Source organism: Ctenopharyngodon idella, chromosome 20 (genome assembly GCF_019924925.1).
Source record: "Ctenopharyngodon idella isolate HZGC_01 chromosome 20, HZGC01, whole genome shotgun sequence".
Lineage (NCBI taxonomy): Eukaryota > Metazoa > Chordata > Actinopteri > Cypriniformes > Xenocyprididae > Ctenopharyngodon > Ctenopharyngodon idella.
This window is the reverse complement of record NC_067239.1, coordinates 22739089-22755989: the sequence shown is the minus strand read 5'-3', so window position 1 is coordinate 22755989 and position 16901 is coordinate 22739089. Positions and strand designations below refer to the sequence as shown.

At 36.1% G+C, this 16901-nt stretch overlaps 1 protein-coding gene across 1 annotated transcript in view; it reads right to left on the bottom strand.

Moving 5' to 3' along the window:
• The window catches only part of pde4dip (phosphodiesterase 4D interacting protein), a 68361-nt gene extending 51529 nt beyond the window's left edge, over positions 1 to 16832 (bottom strand). Inside the window, exons 1-3 of the mRNA XM_051874181.1 lie at positions 16447 to 16832; positions 12969 to 13021; positions 11482 to 11549 (exon numbers count right to left, since the gene is read on the bottom strand). Of these exons, the coding sequence (XP_051730141.1) occupies positions 11482 to 11549; positions 12969 to 13021; positions 16447 to 16472 (147 nt within the window). The 5' untranslated portion in view covers positions 16473 to 16832. The remainder of the gene's footprint in view (positions 1 to 11481; positions 11550 to 12968; positions 13022 to 16446) is intronic.
• Positions 16833 to 16901: the final 69 nt, after the last annotated feature.

The window sequence follows — 16901 nt, the reverse complement described above, 5'->3', positions numbered from 1 at the left end:
CAGACCAGAGCCTTCTTGGCCAAAGATCTGATGCTCCTGTCAGAGTTCCCCGGCCCTTGCAGGGTTGTGATATTTTACCCAGGCAAACGTGGACGTCCCTGGGCATGGAGTGTGACAGATGGCTCTCGTCGTTGAGCTCGCATCCACTCAGCAGACCGATACTCCCGCTGAGACTCTGGGCTTCGATTCAGGCTTCAGCACAAAACGGCTGCAAAATGACCAAACTACACAAGATGACTTATTCCCATCTCCCATTTTGTCTGTTAATTTGTTTACTCACATCTTTCTTCTTTTCGCTAAATTCCAATTAATGCTAAGCCTCTTCGCTATGACTCAGGAAATACATCATACATCTCTTCGATTGCAGCACATGTTACTCTCTGATAGCAACCGATTCATTATTTCCACATCTGTTTTAGGTAATGAGAGGAAGGACAGTAATCTGAGTTTTAAAGAAAGGTTTAGCTCCACAGTCAACAACATAAAGCCATCAGAGAAAACAGGGATCACTTCATCATGCTGAGCAAAGTGAGTCTGGTTCTTTCAGAACATTTTAACATTTATAACCCTCATGTTCATGTTTAATGCCTGAGAAACACCAAGGTCCTTTTTCTAGCTTGAAACATACTTAAACTGGGTTAAAACTTCAAAAACTTTCCCAATGATAACTGATTATAAACAAAATGTGATAAGTCACATACTTTAAAATTAGGCCTATTATAAAGCAGCAGGCAGAATGGGTGTTGATGGTGTTCTATGCCACATTGGTCATATTCTCTCTGTTTCTAGCAGAGCAAAAGTATATGAGAGAAAGAGAGAGCAAATGAGAGGGAAAACAGAGAGATGAAATGTTGTGCCAAGGTGTTACTGCACTGGCAGAAGATTTAAAGCCTGGCGCTCCCTCACTCTTATTGCTCCCTCTTTTTCTTGTGCCATCTTTCTAAAAACATTCAGAGGTGTGAGTTCTGAGTTTCTGCCAAGGGAGGAAGTGACCTCAACATCCCTAGTGGAAACAGAGGAATGGAAAAAAGCAGTGGGTGCAGGTAAGTTATTAGGAAACTTCACCTATCTCAGAGAGCTCTACTTACTGCAGGTTCAGTTGAATCAGTGAAGGTCAGATATTAAAACCATTTTAAATATGAAAACAATAACAATGAATAGACCTGAGAAAATTGTAAACTTCTAAAGCTTATCAAATTCATGTAGTTTAATCATTTAATCTTTTTCATCATTATGTTTTCCCTCTTTGTTTTGTTACTTTATGTATTTTGATTGTCTTTTTACAATTAGTTTTATTGTTATTTTATTTCATCTTCATTTTCTCTATTTTCTTGAGACACTATCATTCAAAAGTTTGGAGTCAATAAGATTTTTTTTTTCAGCAAGTATACATTAAAATGATCAAAAGTGACAGTAAAAACGTTTATAATGTTACAAAAGATTTCTGTTTCAAATAAATGCTGTTCTTTTGAACTTTCTATTCATATTTTTTTTCCCCGAAAAAAAAAAAAGTATTACAGTTTTTTTTACAAAAAAATGAAGCACTGAGAACTGTTTTCAACATTGATAATAATAAGAAATGGTTCTTGAGCACCAAATCAGCATATTAGAATGATTTCTGAAGGATCATGTGACACTGAAGACTGGCGTACTGATGCTAAAAATGTAGCTTTGCCATCACGAAAATAAATTATTTTTTAAAATATATTCAAATAAAAAAAAAACCAGTTATTTTAAATTGTTATAAAATTTCACAATGTTACAATTTTCACTACATTTTTTGATTAAATATATTAAGCTTTGGTGAACATAAGAGACTTCTTTCAAAAACAATAAAAAAAAATCTTACAAACTCCAAACTTTTGAACAGTATTGTATTTCCTTCCTAGATTTTAATATTTTATATTATTGATTCAAATAAAAAAAAAAAATCTAACTAATACATTTTACCATCACTGATGTCAAATCTAGTAAAACATATTGATGCACCATACGTACTGAATGTAAGCAATGAAAAACGAATTACACCGCACATTTCTACACAAAGCTGTTCTACTGAGAGCTTCTCGTCACGTCACTGTATGGATTTGCTATATCAACAAGATTTTGCCATTTCTAGCAGAATGTCAAACGAGCAATCAGCTTCTTATGTCTAACAGAAGTATCTGATCTCAAATGAGAAATCACTTAGTGAAAGAATAATCACTTATGTTTATGTACACATAAAAGTCACTGTAAAACAAATCAAGTCACTGTGATCATACTGGCTTTCCTAAATGAAGTACAACAAAAAGCGACTGAGATTGACTACTGTGTCACAAGCTGTCCACCAAGGCATTTTCCCAGAGCAAACCGTAAACACGGCGAACGAGACCTCCTCTGCGCGAGCATTTCATGTTACAGGCTGAATTTTGTTTGGAAGAAGCAAAATAAAACACTGGTTTTTCAGTCGCACTTCAAAGACTAAATCTGCCTTTAATTCAGCGTGTTTATGGTGAGACTAAATTATGGGATCAAGTTCAACCAGCTCCGAAACCCACTGCCAATTGTCATGGACTTTTGCATTGGATGCTATTGTCCACGTGTGACGTTCAACAGAATTTCCCCTCGAACTCTCTTTTGTCTTCTGTCTATTTCTGCTTAACATGATTGGGAAAGTTGCTTCGAATTAAACAGAGCTCAGAAACAAAGAGAGCAGTCATTCTTTAAAACCAGAGCACAGGAAAAAAGTCCAACCAAGCCAACAACCAGACCTCCACAGGTCACTGCAGTCTTCCAGCATCTGTCCGTGTGGATTCACTGACTGAAAAGAGAAATTACAGGCCTTTGAAATATAGACAACACAGATTTCTGCAGTTGGGAAAAAAAATCCTTTATAGCGGTCAGTTTTGAGCTTTTAACAGCTAACTTTTAAACACTGTGACGAAGTACAATTCCTACAATTCCTTTTCAAAAACATTAAAATGAATACAGTTTACTTTTTTCATCTTTTTTATTTTAATTTATTCTATTCTTCAAACTAATTTATTCAAATCCAATTAGATTAAATTAGAAAAGATTAGAATCAATGTTTAACTGAAAGCAGCTACACAGTGCTTACAATTTCATTTAACTTCTACACATCCCGCTAATTACAAATAGCCTAGAGTAAGCATTCACTTAAGACTGACAAAAAACATGGGTATGTGTTTGTACCAGTTTGCTGCTGTCCATTTATATATGGGTGAATGGCAATATACAATCACAGACCTTTCTTTAGGGCACTTTAAGTTAATGTACCTACTATTTCTTGACCACAAAGGATTTATATAAAGAACAGGCTGCGGTGGAAAGACCTCAGGGGTGCTCAACATGCTCATTGTACACGTGTACACAAATATAAGAGAAATACTGAAAAATACAAAATATACACAGAATGATGGTGCCTGACATTTCAATTATACTTGCCATTTATCATTATATATAATTACAGAGTGACATTTGAGAGCACTACTGTCAAACACTGCGTACTCAAATGAACAACAGACCATCTGAATCTTTCGTGGCTTCCCTTTTTCAATCTTTTATAAGAATCAGTGGTTAACACATTCAGCCAAGTGCTTCTGGCTTTTGCCACAAAAGTTTGAGGCTTTTTTCAACCTTGGTTGTGCGACGTAATAATGTATACTTCCTGTGATAGTACGGAGAGAATCTCTCACACTGGTTCTCCGTGTTTATAAGAGGTTTTTAATAGGGCTGGGACAATAAAATCGATGCATCGTGATTCGTCGATCGATACTGATATTTTCCAAATGCTAGTTTTTAACCGAACGCTCGAATGCTCATGAAGAAAAGTGCTTGTGCGTTCGACTGAGTCTGAGAATGTATTTGCACATCAGAATGCTTTTATTAGGCACACTGCAAACACCCTTGTAATTCACTTCAACCTTTTCGAAATTTATGAATGATTATTTTATAGAAGGTTCAAGTGGTGTGTGTAAGGAATTGGAAGGAAGCAGAGTACGGCTGTTTCTAAAACACACTTTCTATCACAAACCTATAACTAACCTCAGAATCGATTAGAGAGAGAATCACGATACATTCGGAAAATATCACAATCGATCCAGAATCATTTCTCTATTTGTGATGCATCGATATATTGTCCCAGCCCTTATTTTTACGTATCTAAACTTTCATGGTCGGTAACCCATATCCCAAAAAATGTGCTTTGCAAATTTAAATGGATGTAACGTTAACTAAGATCCTTGTGATTATTTAAGCTTCAGGAAATAAGTTCTAAAAAATAAAACATGATATTAGACAGTGTACATATCTAATTGGACTGGGATTTAAGTAGTTTAAACCATTTTTTTTTTCTTTTTCATTCAGAAATAATAATCTGATTTATTCTGTCTCAGTTGTATGCTTTATTTAGGAGATATGGAAAAATATTCTGAAATCCAATTAGAGTAAGTCGACCCCCGGCATTTCCTGACCAGCTAAAGTTTGATTATGGCCTTAAAAAAATCAACAAGAATAACAAAAACACACTGGCACAGGAGAACCATACAGACTCAATGGGGCTCCATGACTCTGAGTCTTGCTCTTCTTAATTTTACCTTCCTGACAAATTAAATAAACGTTCAGCTGGTTCCTATTAGTGGCGCATTACCGATAATTGGAGTGGTATTTACAAACACCGCTATTCCATCCTCCCAGGCCTATAGTGGCCCACCGTTTCTACAGAACCAGCCAGAACACATAACGGCACTGTACTTCCACCGCACAGTATCATCCCCTGAGCTCTGAGTGCTTTAACAAGGGTTTGATGGTTCAATTCTTGTATTTCATAGGCAGTTAGAATATTTTCACAGGGGGTATGAGGCACTCGAGTTAGCTCATTAAAGAAGACGTTAGATATATTTTCAAAATCGGATTACGGCCTCGCCTGAGAACATGCAGGCCTGTGCGTTTGATGTCAAAACTGGACTGAGATCTCAAAATATGATCTCACGGCCTTTAAGTTTCCCCCAGGAAAGAGTGCCCCCGATGAAATTAGTATTATTACCATTCCAAACTACCACGCCAGAGCGCAAGCACGGCGCAGACAGAGAAACTAAAGAACATTTGAGTACTGGCAAGATGTCAGAAAATGTAACTGCATAAACTGCAAAACCTGAGTGGGCCAAGGAAACAGAAGATGGAATGAAGGGGAAAACCACCAAACACTGGAACAAAACAGAGCTGTTTGAAGAACCCAACAGCAAAACATCTGGAGAAGAAACGGATTAAACATTAAAATAAAAAAGAGTCCAATTCTGCTCCATCCAAATCAACAATGAGACCTCTAAATGTGAAGCTGGATGTGGGGCTCTATATATATCAACATTAATTAAATAAAAATATTTTTACATTTCTAAGATCTATTATAAAATAATTGGCTCAATAAAAATAATGCATTACACATTTTCTATAGAAGTGAACAAAGCAATCATTAAAACTATCATTCATATCAATCATTCATAAAAAGACTGTCCACTAGAGCTGCACAATTCTGGATAAATTGAGAATCAAGACGTTTTTGTTTAAAATAGGGATCACAACTCTCCCACAATTCTGAATAGACAACTAAACAAAATAACATTTAGGTTCTGACAATATGTTAATTGCTACAGTCTATTTAAAAATTAAAATATCAGTTTGAATGAATGATTCAATGACTCACTCATAAAGACTACACTTCATTTCATTGCTGGATGAATCAGTGTTTTTGAACGAATCTCTTTTAATGATTCAATGACAAATCAATTTTATTAACAGTCACTTGACGCCACCTACTGGTGTAACGACGCAATTGATACAATCTTTATTTGAAGCATCAAGTTACTTTCAAAAGGCAGTGTTTACATCTGAACTATAAGCTTTTATCCCAGTACTTCTGTGATAATTTGAATTACTGTAACAAGAAATAATAATACTCTTGTTGAAAAGACTGTTTCATACCTGTACCTGACAACTGCTCTCTCTGGATCAGAGGCAACGCCAACAAAGATCTGAATGTTCGCTGTGATCATACTTGATTTAATAGACATAGCTGAATCGGTGTAATTTAGGAATAAGATCACGTGAGAGTTTTCCTTGTGATTGCTGTATACTGTATACATATAGCAAGACAGAAGTTAAATTAAAAACAAACGCATAAATGCTTTTCTTTGCTTCAAAGCTCTTTTACTATTGCAGAAGAGAGAGTCAGTGGGTCAGAGCACAGAGTTGTGTGTCACAGCCCTGGCTTAAAGCACTCGCTCCTATTTACACAGTGACTCACTACATTGATATATGAGTAGTGCTGGCATACACAAAAGACAGGTTACATTTAATTAAGAACAGTTTGCTTCATGATTTAAAAGCCTTTTTGAATAGGGAAAAAAAGACTCGGCCGATCTTTCTGTCATTCAGGAATCCGACCGCAACTCATTTATCATCTGAGGTCTCATTAAATCTGTAAATTTGAATGTTTCTTCATTTTTTAATCCAGCTCTGCCATGCAATTTGGCCGGCGACTGTCAAGATTTACAGAGTATAGTATGGTTTGCTGGTTCTTTGACCTCAGTTAATGTCTTTGCTTTATTGTACAATAATTGCGGCATTAGGTCTGCCACTAAGTGCTGAAGCAATTCATAAAAATATGGCTTTTGCCCCTCCCTGCATATTTTGTTTGTAATTGGTCCCATATGGCCTCAAGGAATAATAAAAATACTGAAATGGAGACAGGGATGGCTTGCGAATTCAAAATGACTCGCACACACTCATATACCTATAAAAGCACACAGATACTGTGACACACACTTCCTCTGAAAAATACACTCACAAAACTCAATCTGTAAACATTGTGCATAGAGCTTGAAATAGCAGACGGTTTGAAATCTGAAGCCAGAACAAGGCTGCTTCAAACATACAGTGGGATCCCCAAAAAAAAAAAGAAGTATTTTCACTAGATTTATGTATTTTTCTAATTTAATACAAACTTTTCATTACAAATTATATTATTAGCATAATAATTTCAGTAATTAAATGTTAAATAGGAAAATAAATAAGTAAATTATATTATGTAGTACCTGAAATATTTCCTACGCTGATTCATAACGCTCCAAAGCTTCCTGAAGCAGTATTTTTAAAACAGCCATCACTATATAAGTCGTTATTTTGTTTTTTTTGGCGCACCAAAAATATTCTCGTCGCTTTATAATATTAATATTAAACCACTGTACTCACATGAACTGATTTAAATATGTTTTTAGTACCTTTATGGATCTTGAGAGAGGAAATGTCATTGCTGGCTATGGAGGCCTCACTGAGCCATCGGATTTCAACAAAAATATCTTAATTTGTGTTCCGAAGATTAACGAAGGTCTTATGGGTGTGGAATGGCATAAGGGTGAGTAATAAATGACAGAATTTTCATTTTTGAGTGAACTAACCCTTTAATAATAAATATAAACACCATAGTGAATACAAAAATCTGAATGGCTGTTTGAGCAGAAAATGCGGCAGCATTACATATCTTAGATTATTATTAGCTTGGTATTGAACTACTGGTATATTTAGACACCGCTACTGAACGATCCCCAATTTCTTCCTAGTGGCTACTGCAGTCTTTTCCTATACTTCACAATGTAATCGAATACACAACACATAGGGGTGATCTGTGAGGATGTAGCGAATAATCCAGTAGAAAACCCTCAGTAAAGTAACGTGGTGCATCCAGTCTGTAGACAGACATGGTACAGATTAGATCCAACACTACATTATCATCATCAACCATGACTGTCTCCATAATTTACTCAGCATGATGGCTCTGTCCCTCTGATGCGGACCACTGATTTACTACAAAGATCTGGCTCGTATTAAGCTGTCTGGCCTCAGTTCTCTCCCTGTATGCTTGATGGTGCTGATCAGTGAGAGTGTGGGGGGGAAGGAAAAGGAAATGGGGTCAGGGGGTGGTTTGAATATTCTATTATTGTGAAACAAACCAGCAGAGGGCAGCGCAAGACACTTATGGCACTACATGTGTTTTCAACAGCCCAAAATTGAACAAAAAAAAAAACTCCCTCAATCTTAATCTTAAACGTTTCCTCCCGCTTCCTCCTCCCAGGAGGTTCTATATAGCCTTCATATTGGAAATGAAAGCAATTTAGATGGACTGTATCAAGTATCACTCTCATGTCAGAGAATAATAACCCATAAATCCAGATGAATTTGACTGAGATGAGAGGGAGACGAAAAAAAAACCTTTCATATGTACAGATTGGGAGAGAAAGGCCACATGTTAGCGGTTATACCCATTCTGACTAAGCAGATATGAACCAGGAGTCTATGATATCCAGCATGGAGGGGAATAATACTGATCGATTCCCTAAAAAGCCAAAAATGCACTTGAATGTACGCTACACGATTCAGTTTAAAATATTTTTCTCCATCATTTTGTGTATTCCTTCTGCTGGGCTTGTTTCAGTAAGAATCAGCGATTAAACCCTCAGTTATTTTGCCTTTGTGACATGAATCAGACACGAGGAGCAAAAAATCATGAATGCTTCAAGGCATGTGTTGCACTTCATGCAGAAAATTTTGACCTATTTTCTATCCAAATGAAACACTAAATGAAGGGAGTGCTGCACAGAGCTCAGAATCTCCAGATAGACAGAACCGGCTCTCGTTTTCTGAGGCTTTCTGAATTTTGGCGACTCCTGGCTGAAAGGTACACAGAGGGCCAGGCCACAATGATCAGGTCTTGACAGAGTTTGTCAAAAAACTCCACATTGCTGCCAAGTCTTCAAAATAAGGGCAAAATAACAGATTAGCAATTGTAATTTGTCCTGAGGTTCTAATAGCGCACAAACCATCTTTTTATATTAATTTAAATTGCCTTTTGTGGTCGGTACGAGCAATGTGCAACCATATGCTTTCAATTTCTTCAATACAGCAAAAAGGGCTATTTGAAGAAGTGTGTTTTGATTTTTTCCTTACTTTTAACTCTTCAACCTTCCAATCACACCCCACCGAGTTGTTTGACAGTTACAAATGATATTTTGGCAGATTCATATTTCAAGAGAGTTTGGAAACGATCAGCTCTTCCAACTGACAGGAATATAGGCTAGAGGCCGACTGTGTTCAATAGCACCAATGTTTCATCCATAGAGAAAAGATCACTGCTACTCATTTAAATCTCTCACATATACACGAACACAAAAGTACAACACAAAAAAGATGATTCAAATGCACATATGACAACATTAGCAAAAATGCACCATCGAAAAGCAAAAACAATAGGATTAGGTCTCGATACAGATAACCCTGATTCTATTAGATTCGATTTTGATTCATTTAAGTATATTTCTGCATGAATGTTCATTTTGCTTACATCTTTCTCTGTTAATATTGTAAATTGTACAGTATTTCAGATTGATTCAAATGGTTCATCAGTTTAAATCATTCATCACAAGAATCAGACTACACTGCTTGTGCCATATGTTTTTAATTCACTAAAACTAGCCATTTCTTTATAAATCCAACTACAGTTCATATTATCATGCAGCCACTGACAAAAGGCATAGCATCAGAGATAGGGATGCACCGTTATAAAAATTTTTGGAAAAAAATTTTCAATATTTGAAAGCCGATAACCGATAAATCTAAATCAAAGTTATGTAATTTTTGAGAGCTTGATAACAAAAACAAAAGTCTCACCATTAAAAGCCATGTCCCAAGCACACAATTATAATGTTCTCAATATAATATTATGTAGTCTATATGACAGACTTGTGCTGTACATTACTTAACTGTATTTTCTTTTCTGAAGTGATTTCAAATCATATTTCAAGCAATTCAAAACCATAATGGCAGACAGTACACATCTGAAGTGTCTCAGCTGAAGGAAATAATTGATTTGATTTGATTACTTTATTTCGAGCCATAAAAAATAAAAGTACTGTACACAGAAAAATAAATATATTGTACAATATTATACATTATACCCACACTGGATAGAAAAAACAAACAAAAGAAACAATCGGAATAACAGTATCTATGAATATATTTCAGACATGTTCACAGTTTGTATATTATTATAGCTCGAAAAGGAGTGGGAAGAAGACGAACTTATTTAACCCCACCCCCTATTCATCCTAATGAATGGTTACTAATATAAAGAACAATGTATCTATAAAGCAGTGAATAATCCATTATATATCGGCTTTAATCGGCCAAATTTTCTTATCGGGCTGATAACGATAACATTAAAAATGAACATATATCAGCCGATACTGATATGGTGGCCGATATCATGCATAACTAATTTTTAACTGATTTTAAGAATCGAAGACACAAAGGATAAATGAAGATTGTGATTAATCTGAAAAAAAAACTAATTATATTTTAAAATTTACATAAAATATTAAAATGTTACATTTTTAAATATATTGTATATATGTTATATGAAAATAATACATTATAGATTATAAAATGTAACATTTTTACCCAGCCATGAAAAACACTATGTAGACCAGTTTCAACTACAACAGTTTTGAAGAGCATGAGATGAGATTTCTCCTCTATAAAGCAGTGAATATGCAGATTTATGATAATTAAACTGCATATAAATCTGACTAACACTGATCTGAATTAAGTGGGTTAGAATACAATAGCTAAATCAACTTTGAATTTTTGTAAAGCATTTTTGATAGTGAATACTTATATGTTATATTCTTATCAGTGGTCTGTCATCTTTTGTGTCTTTATTTAATGTTTTTTTTACATACTCTTGAACCTTTCCTAAGAAAAAAACTGCAGCCTTTCACAGAGGCCTCTCGTAAATGAAGGTAGCAACTTAGGCTGAGGTTATATCACAGCCATAATAGGCTGGCTCCTTTCCCAGAAAGCATTTCACATGCAGATAGACCACAGCAGTGTGCGTACAAGCAGACATTCCAGATTCTGCTCTGCTCCAGAGTGTGTTTTATGGAAATCACATTAAAAAAATACTACAAAAACCATATGAAAGTTTACTCGGCTGTGCGTGTACACACGTAGTTTTTAGGAATCTTGATGGATTCCATTGTGTTTACTGGACAACAGCATGGGTAAATGTGATTAGAGAGGACAACGAGCTGAAAGAACATGTCAATAGTGATGTTGTTCACAATCTGGCATTCCCAGAATGAACTAGGACAGCTTGATGGCGTATTAACATGTCAGAACTGGTACAAGGAGCGATTAGCTGTGCAACAAGAGGATGGTTCTGATTACTCAGGAAAACAAAGTATAGTATTTACATCTGTGTTTTAAGTAAGCTCTCCAACTAGCTCTGGATCACCGTATCTGCAGGCAAATGCCAAAGATCAACGTTCTCAGCACAGTGAAAGCCACTCAGAGGCCTGACAAATGGCTTTCACAGGCTTACAGTTGCATACAAAAGCTAATTTCGGGGAAAAGGAAGCAAGCACCTACCTGCTCAAACTCTCTCAGGCTATGTGTCTGCAGAACAGAGCTCTTTTCTGCATCATCACTGGAGGAATCTGTAAGAATACAACCAACAGTTAGAATCTCTATTAAAATAAATAAATAAATATATATTTGCAGGGTTTTTGCTTTATTAATAAGATAGTGACTAAAATTTTGTTGGAAAGAGAGAGAAATAGGATGCTGCAGGCCAGACTCAAACAATTAACTTAACATAATATAATATAATATATATAAGAGCAGAACTGTGCCGAACCATTACAAAAAAAAAAGTTAGCAGAAAAATTCCAGGAACAGGGCTAAAATGATGTGTTTTTTCCAAGCATGAGAAGAGGAGAACCCCCACAGGACGTAATCACAGAAACACTGGTAAGGCCCAATCTTCTTGCAGTTCTTTAAAACCATAGCATGGCCTCATTAAAGCTTATTAAAGGACTTTTATTTAATATGTGCCAGTGATGTGTACTGGAAGTGAGCCTGGGGGTGTATTGGAGAAGAGTGCATGGCACAGGCCTGTTGCACTACACTTTAACTTGTGCCAGAGAAATGTCAAACACTCTCACAGCGAGGTTTAGTCTGAGAGGGAGTTTTCTGGAACTTTTACTTCAACATAGTTAAGCCATAGTTAGCTTTATTTTTTTATTATTAGCAACTCATAAATATGTCCAGAAATATACTGTATGTGCTTTTATCTGAGGAGAGGAGGAGGGAAAGGATGAGGGAGAGATGATTTAGGGTACGTTTACAAGACAATGATGTACTAAAACAGAAAAGTTTTTCCTTTGCGTTTTTTTGAGTACAGGTGACAACGTTGTCAAAATGATCCTTGTTCACACGGATCCGCGAAACAACTAGACAGATATATTATGCATGCCAGGCCAGTAGTTGGCGATGTCACTTTGTAAAGAAACACTACACGCCTATAGACTGAACACTTAATACGCATGACGTCACCGTTTTCACAAATTCACATTTTTGTAGTTTACATGGAGACGATAACAAACTTGCACTTTTTTGCATTTTCAGGCCCCCAAAACGCCACTGTCATGTAAATGAACGCCAAAAGCACATAAAAAGTTTTCTGTTTTTAGTTGAAAACCGTGTCGTGTAAACGGCCTCTTCATCTTTTTGAAAGAGCTTTGTGCAAATTGATGTCCAGAAAGAAGCAACACAACCAAGCAGAAAGACTCAAAGGGTTTCAACATTTTTCATAATGTCACTGCCACAGTGTTTTGCACAATCAGGTCTAAGATTAAATGAGTTGATTTGGCAAAGTTTGGCCAATATTCTATAAAAAAAAAAAGTCACAGGAGGCCATGTATTACAGTGGGTTTACTGTGGGTAAGAGGTCTTCTTAGGCAAGTCATGAAGTGGCATGTGTTGTGACATTATTGAAAATAACTGTACATTTGGAAATACTTGCAAAAACTGTCTATACTTTGTTTAAAATGGAAACTCTAAAATTATATACTTACCACCCATATCGATCATGCTCTTGGGCCGGGCTGCTTTATGTCCATTATAGTGTCTGAAACATACAATAAAAAGATAAACATTCACGGTCTTGTATCAGTTTCTTTAGAACATACAGTATTAGTATTACATACATACTAACATACAGTATGCAGTATTAGGTAAGTTCAAGTTTTTGAACATGAAACAATGTTTTTTTTGGTTCTGACATTTGAGAATGTTTAAATATTACTAGATTCTAGTAATATTTAAACATTCTCAAATGTCAGATAAATATCCAGTTCACAAACCTTTAGAGTTTCCATGCTAACCGAGTTTTCATGTTAAACGAGTGACACCTGATCAGCACACCTGATCATTTTTAATGCCTAATTTTGGTCTGAATGCCTGTAACCTGCCATTTACTTCACATTTGGTAATAGATGACAAATAGTCTAGTCTTTATACCACCTTACACAAAACAACAAATTTAAAAAATATCTATTATCAAACAGACATTATGATGTAAAAATAGACCGCAATGTTAGCATCTGTTGGGACAGCACAGTCAGTTGTACTGCTTATAAACAGGTATTATTTGGGCACTATGATAATTATAGTGATATGATTATAATAAGAGGTTATATAATTGCATAATCATAATGCTGACATGAGCTGTGGGACAACATAACTTAGTAGCTTTCCTCTCATTCTGCCCCATATACAGCAAAATTCTTAGTGCTCATTTAGTGCAGTTCCTCTAAACATTAATATTTAACCCCCTAAAACATTCTTATTGATTATTGCCCACAGGTTCTAAAATGCTGCTCAGATTGCAGATCATCAGCACAAATGGACACAAGGACATTTGAGACAGACTCGTCTTTCACATGCACTCAGTGCTTGAGTGCTTGGCTTATTTTCGAATGACATCGATTTTGTAATTGTATATTCTAGGAGTCTTCAACCTTTTTCAGGCTAAGGGCCCCTTGGTTTTAAGCCAAGCCTCCAGGCTTCAGTGTGACATGATCCTTTAGAAAACAACTGATTTGGTGCTCAAGAAACATTTCTTATGATCAATGTTGCTTAATATTGTTGTGGAAGACGTGATGCATTTTTTTTTAGGATTCTTTGATGTATATAAAGTTCAAATGAACAGCATTTATTTGAAATAGAAATATTTTGTACATTATATAAATGTCTTTATTGTCTTTATTGTCACTGGTGAATAAAAGTATTAATATCTTTCAAAAAAAACTAATTTAAAACATTTGAATATTAGTGTACATTTATATAGCCATTACAAAGTCATAAACTTGTACATTGCATGGATTTTAAAATTCTATTCTACCACATATTTTGATTTTGTCATTAATTGTCAAACCTGCCTGCGGACCCTCTTTTGAAGACCCCTGGTATATTCCAGCGTATTCAGTAGCATACCACAATTGTCATGAGGCAGCTGTTTGTTGCTGCATCAGTAAATAGCCAATTTAAAGTAAGTGACAGTCTAATAGGGTAATACGGTAAAAACGATGCTCTCTCATGCTCACATGTCTCAATAATAGCAAACATTTGACTGCACTGCAATTTTTTAATGGCTAATTCACTAAGATGTTAAATGAATTTGACATATTAACACATGGATGCTTGTCTGAAAGGAACATGCTGTAAATGCAGAATCTTGCAAAATCAGTCAATGTCTCTCAACCTTTTCAGCTACACTACTTTTCAAAAGTAAAGTTTTTTAAATGTTTTTGAAAGAAGTCTCTAATGCTCACCAAGGCTGATCAAATTTGATCAAAAATACAGTAAAACAGTAATATTATAACTTTTTTTATTTTAATATACTTTAAAATATAAGTTATTCCTGTGTTGGCAAAGCTAAATTTTCAGAAGCCATTACTCCAGTCTTCAGTGTCACATGATCCTTCAGAAATCATTGTAATGAATACATTGTAATGTGCAGAAAACATTCTAATAAACAACATTTCTTATTTTTATCAGTGTTGAAACTAGTTGTGCTCACTATTTTTGTGGAAACAATGGCATTTCTTTAGGATTCTTTGATGAACAGAAAATTCAAAAGAACTGCATTTATTTTAAACAGAAATCTTTTGTAACATCATAAATGCCTTTAACTTTCTGATCATCTTAATTCACTTATGCTGAATAAAAACAATTTCTTTCACAAATGGATGTATCCTACATCCCCATCAGGCTACAGTGCTGCTTCACCAACACCAAATCAGATTACTTTTACAGTTTTAAAGCTTTGACAAAGCAAAAGCAAAATCTTACCCCCTGGAACCTGCTTAAATACCCCCTGGGGTACCACTGGTTGGGAATCACTCCTCTAATTAAAATAGTAACCTAAAATCTATACAGTTGGGTGCCTGATGTAACAGATTCAATGCAGACAGAATAATCACTGCCTTGGTTTGACAACAAAACATATCCAGTGATGAATGTTCATAAATAAAGTTGGTCTTCCACTCATGATCTTTTGAATACCACTTCCAAACGATATACCTCTAGTCCCTTCCTAAAGGCCCATTAGATGATGACTGTCACACTTGAGCTCTTAACACTTATCCAATAAATGGGTTCAGACAATAATACAGCCTAGACAGTAGTGTGATAGATGGGGCCGTTCAATTCCCTCACTTTGATCTGAGAGACAAAGAATGCGCCTAATTTACATGATCCGTACCAAACCACTCAAAAGATTTCAGATTCTCCTAAAAGCCAAAGAACATCCATCTCACATCAGATTATTGCCCCACAGAGAGTGATAGACAGAAGGGTTCAGCAAGCAAAAGGAACATAAACAGATGGTCTTCCACACACAGCTGACCGAGGGTGTCAACAACTTCACACGATCCACCCACTAAGGTGAGCATATCGTGGGGGATGGGCCTATGCTAATAAGTTTGTAACGTACCTCTTTGTTTCTGTGAACAGCCACCATTGCAGTCAGATTTTCCATAGAGAAGGAAAAAATTACAATTTAGCTTCATCACATACAAACAAAACATGCCAAGAAGATCCCTGAGTCATGACCACCTGCTCTAGGTCACTCATAATCACGCTGGTGGTCAGCTGAGAAACGAACTCCCCCACACTGACAAATGGTCTGCTCAAACGTGAATGCTGTTTAAACAGTGGTATTGCATAAACAGAGGGGCATAGTTTAGTATTCCCAATCGTTCGGAGTAGCATAAACATAAATGGCATTGAAAAACTTTCTTTACTTAATTTACTCATGCAAAGTGTACCAATGTAATGATTTCAGCCTTAAGATGAGGCAAACCAGACATTGTACTCCCACGTTTTTCAAATTACCGCGAGTTATGCCTGGATTCAAACTCTAACAACAAACAAATCCCAAAGACATGGCGGAACACACAGCAATATAAAAACAAATTCCTCAAAAACAGAAAGCAAGCTGTTTTCTCTCCTGAAGTATGTTTCCCACTCTGTTCGAGGTGAATACCTTACCTGCCACGATACAGAAATCCACTCATCTTCACGACATCCAAACCACACGAAAGTTGAAAAAGAACAGACAGGAACAAACTCAGCTCCTAAAGAGGGGAACAGCCAGGCTCTCTTCTGTGGCTCTGATCTCAATCCAGTGTTTTAGTGAAGAAATCTTCATTTCCAAAGACCAGGCTGGTCAGGAGTCCAACCAAACACAAGCACACACACACACACGCAAAGCAAAGCTGCTATTTTCTCTCTGGACTGCAGGCAAGAGACGGTCATTTGACGTGGCAAGGCCAGACTAGAAGTCAGTGAAACACACATACAGGGTTGCTAAGTGGTAAACAGCACAGAGGTGAGGGTACACACACACACAGAGCACCACTGGCTTGCCCTGAAAGAATGATCTGTTCGTGCATGCTCAAATACAGGTTTCTCTGTGTATGTGTGGGGAGGAGGGTGTGTGTGGT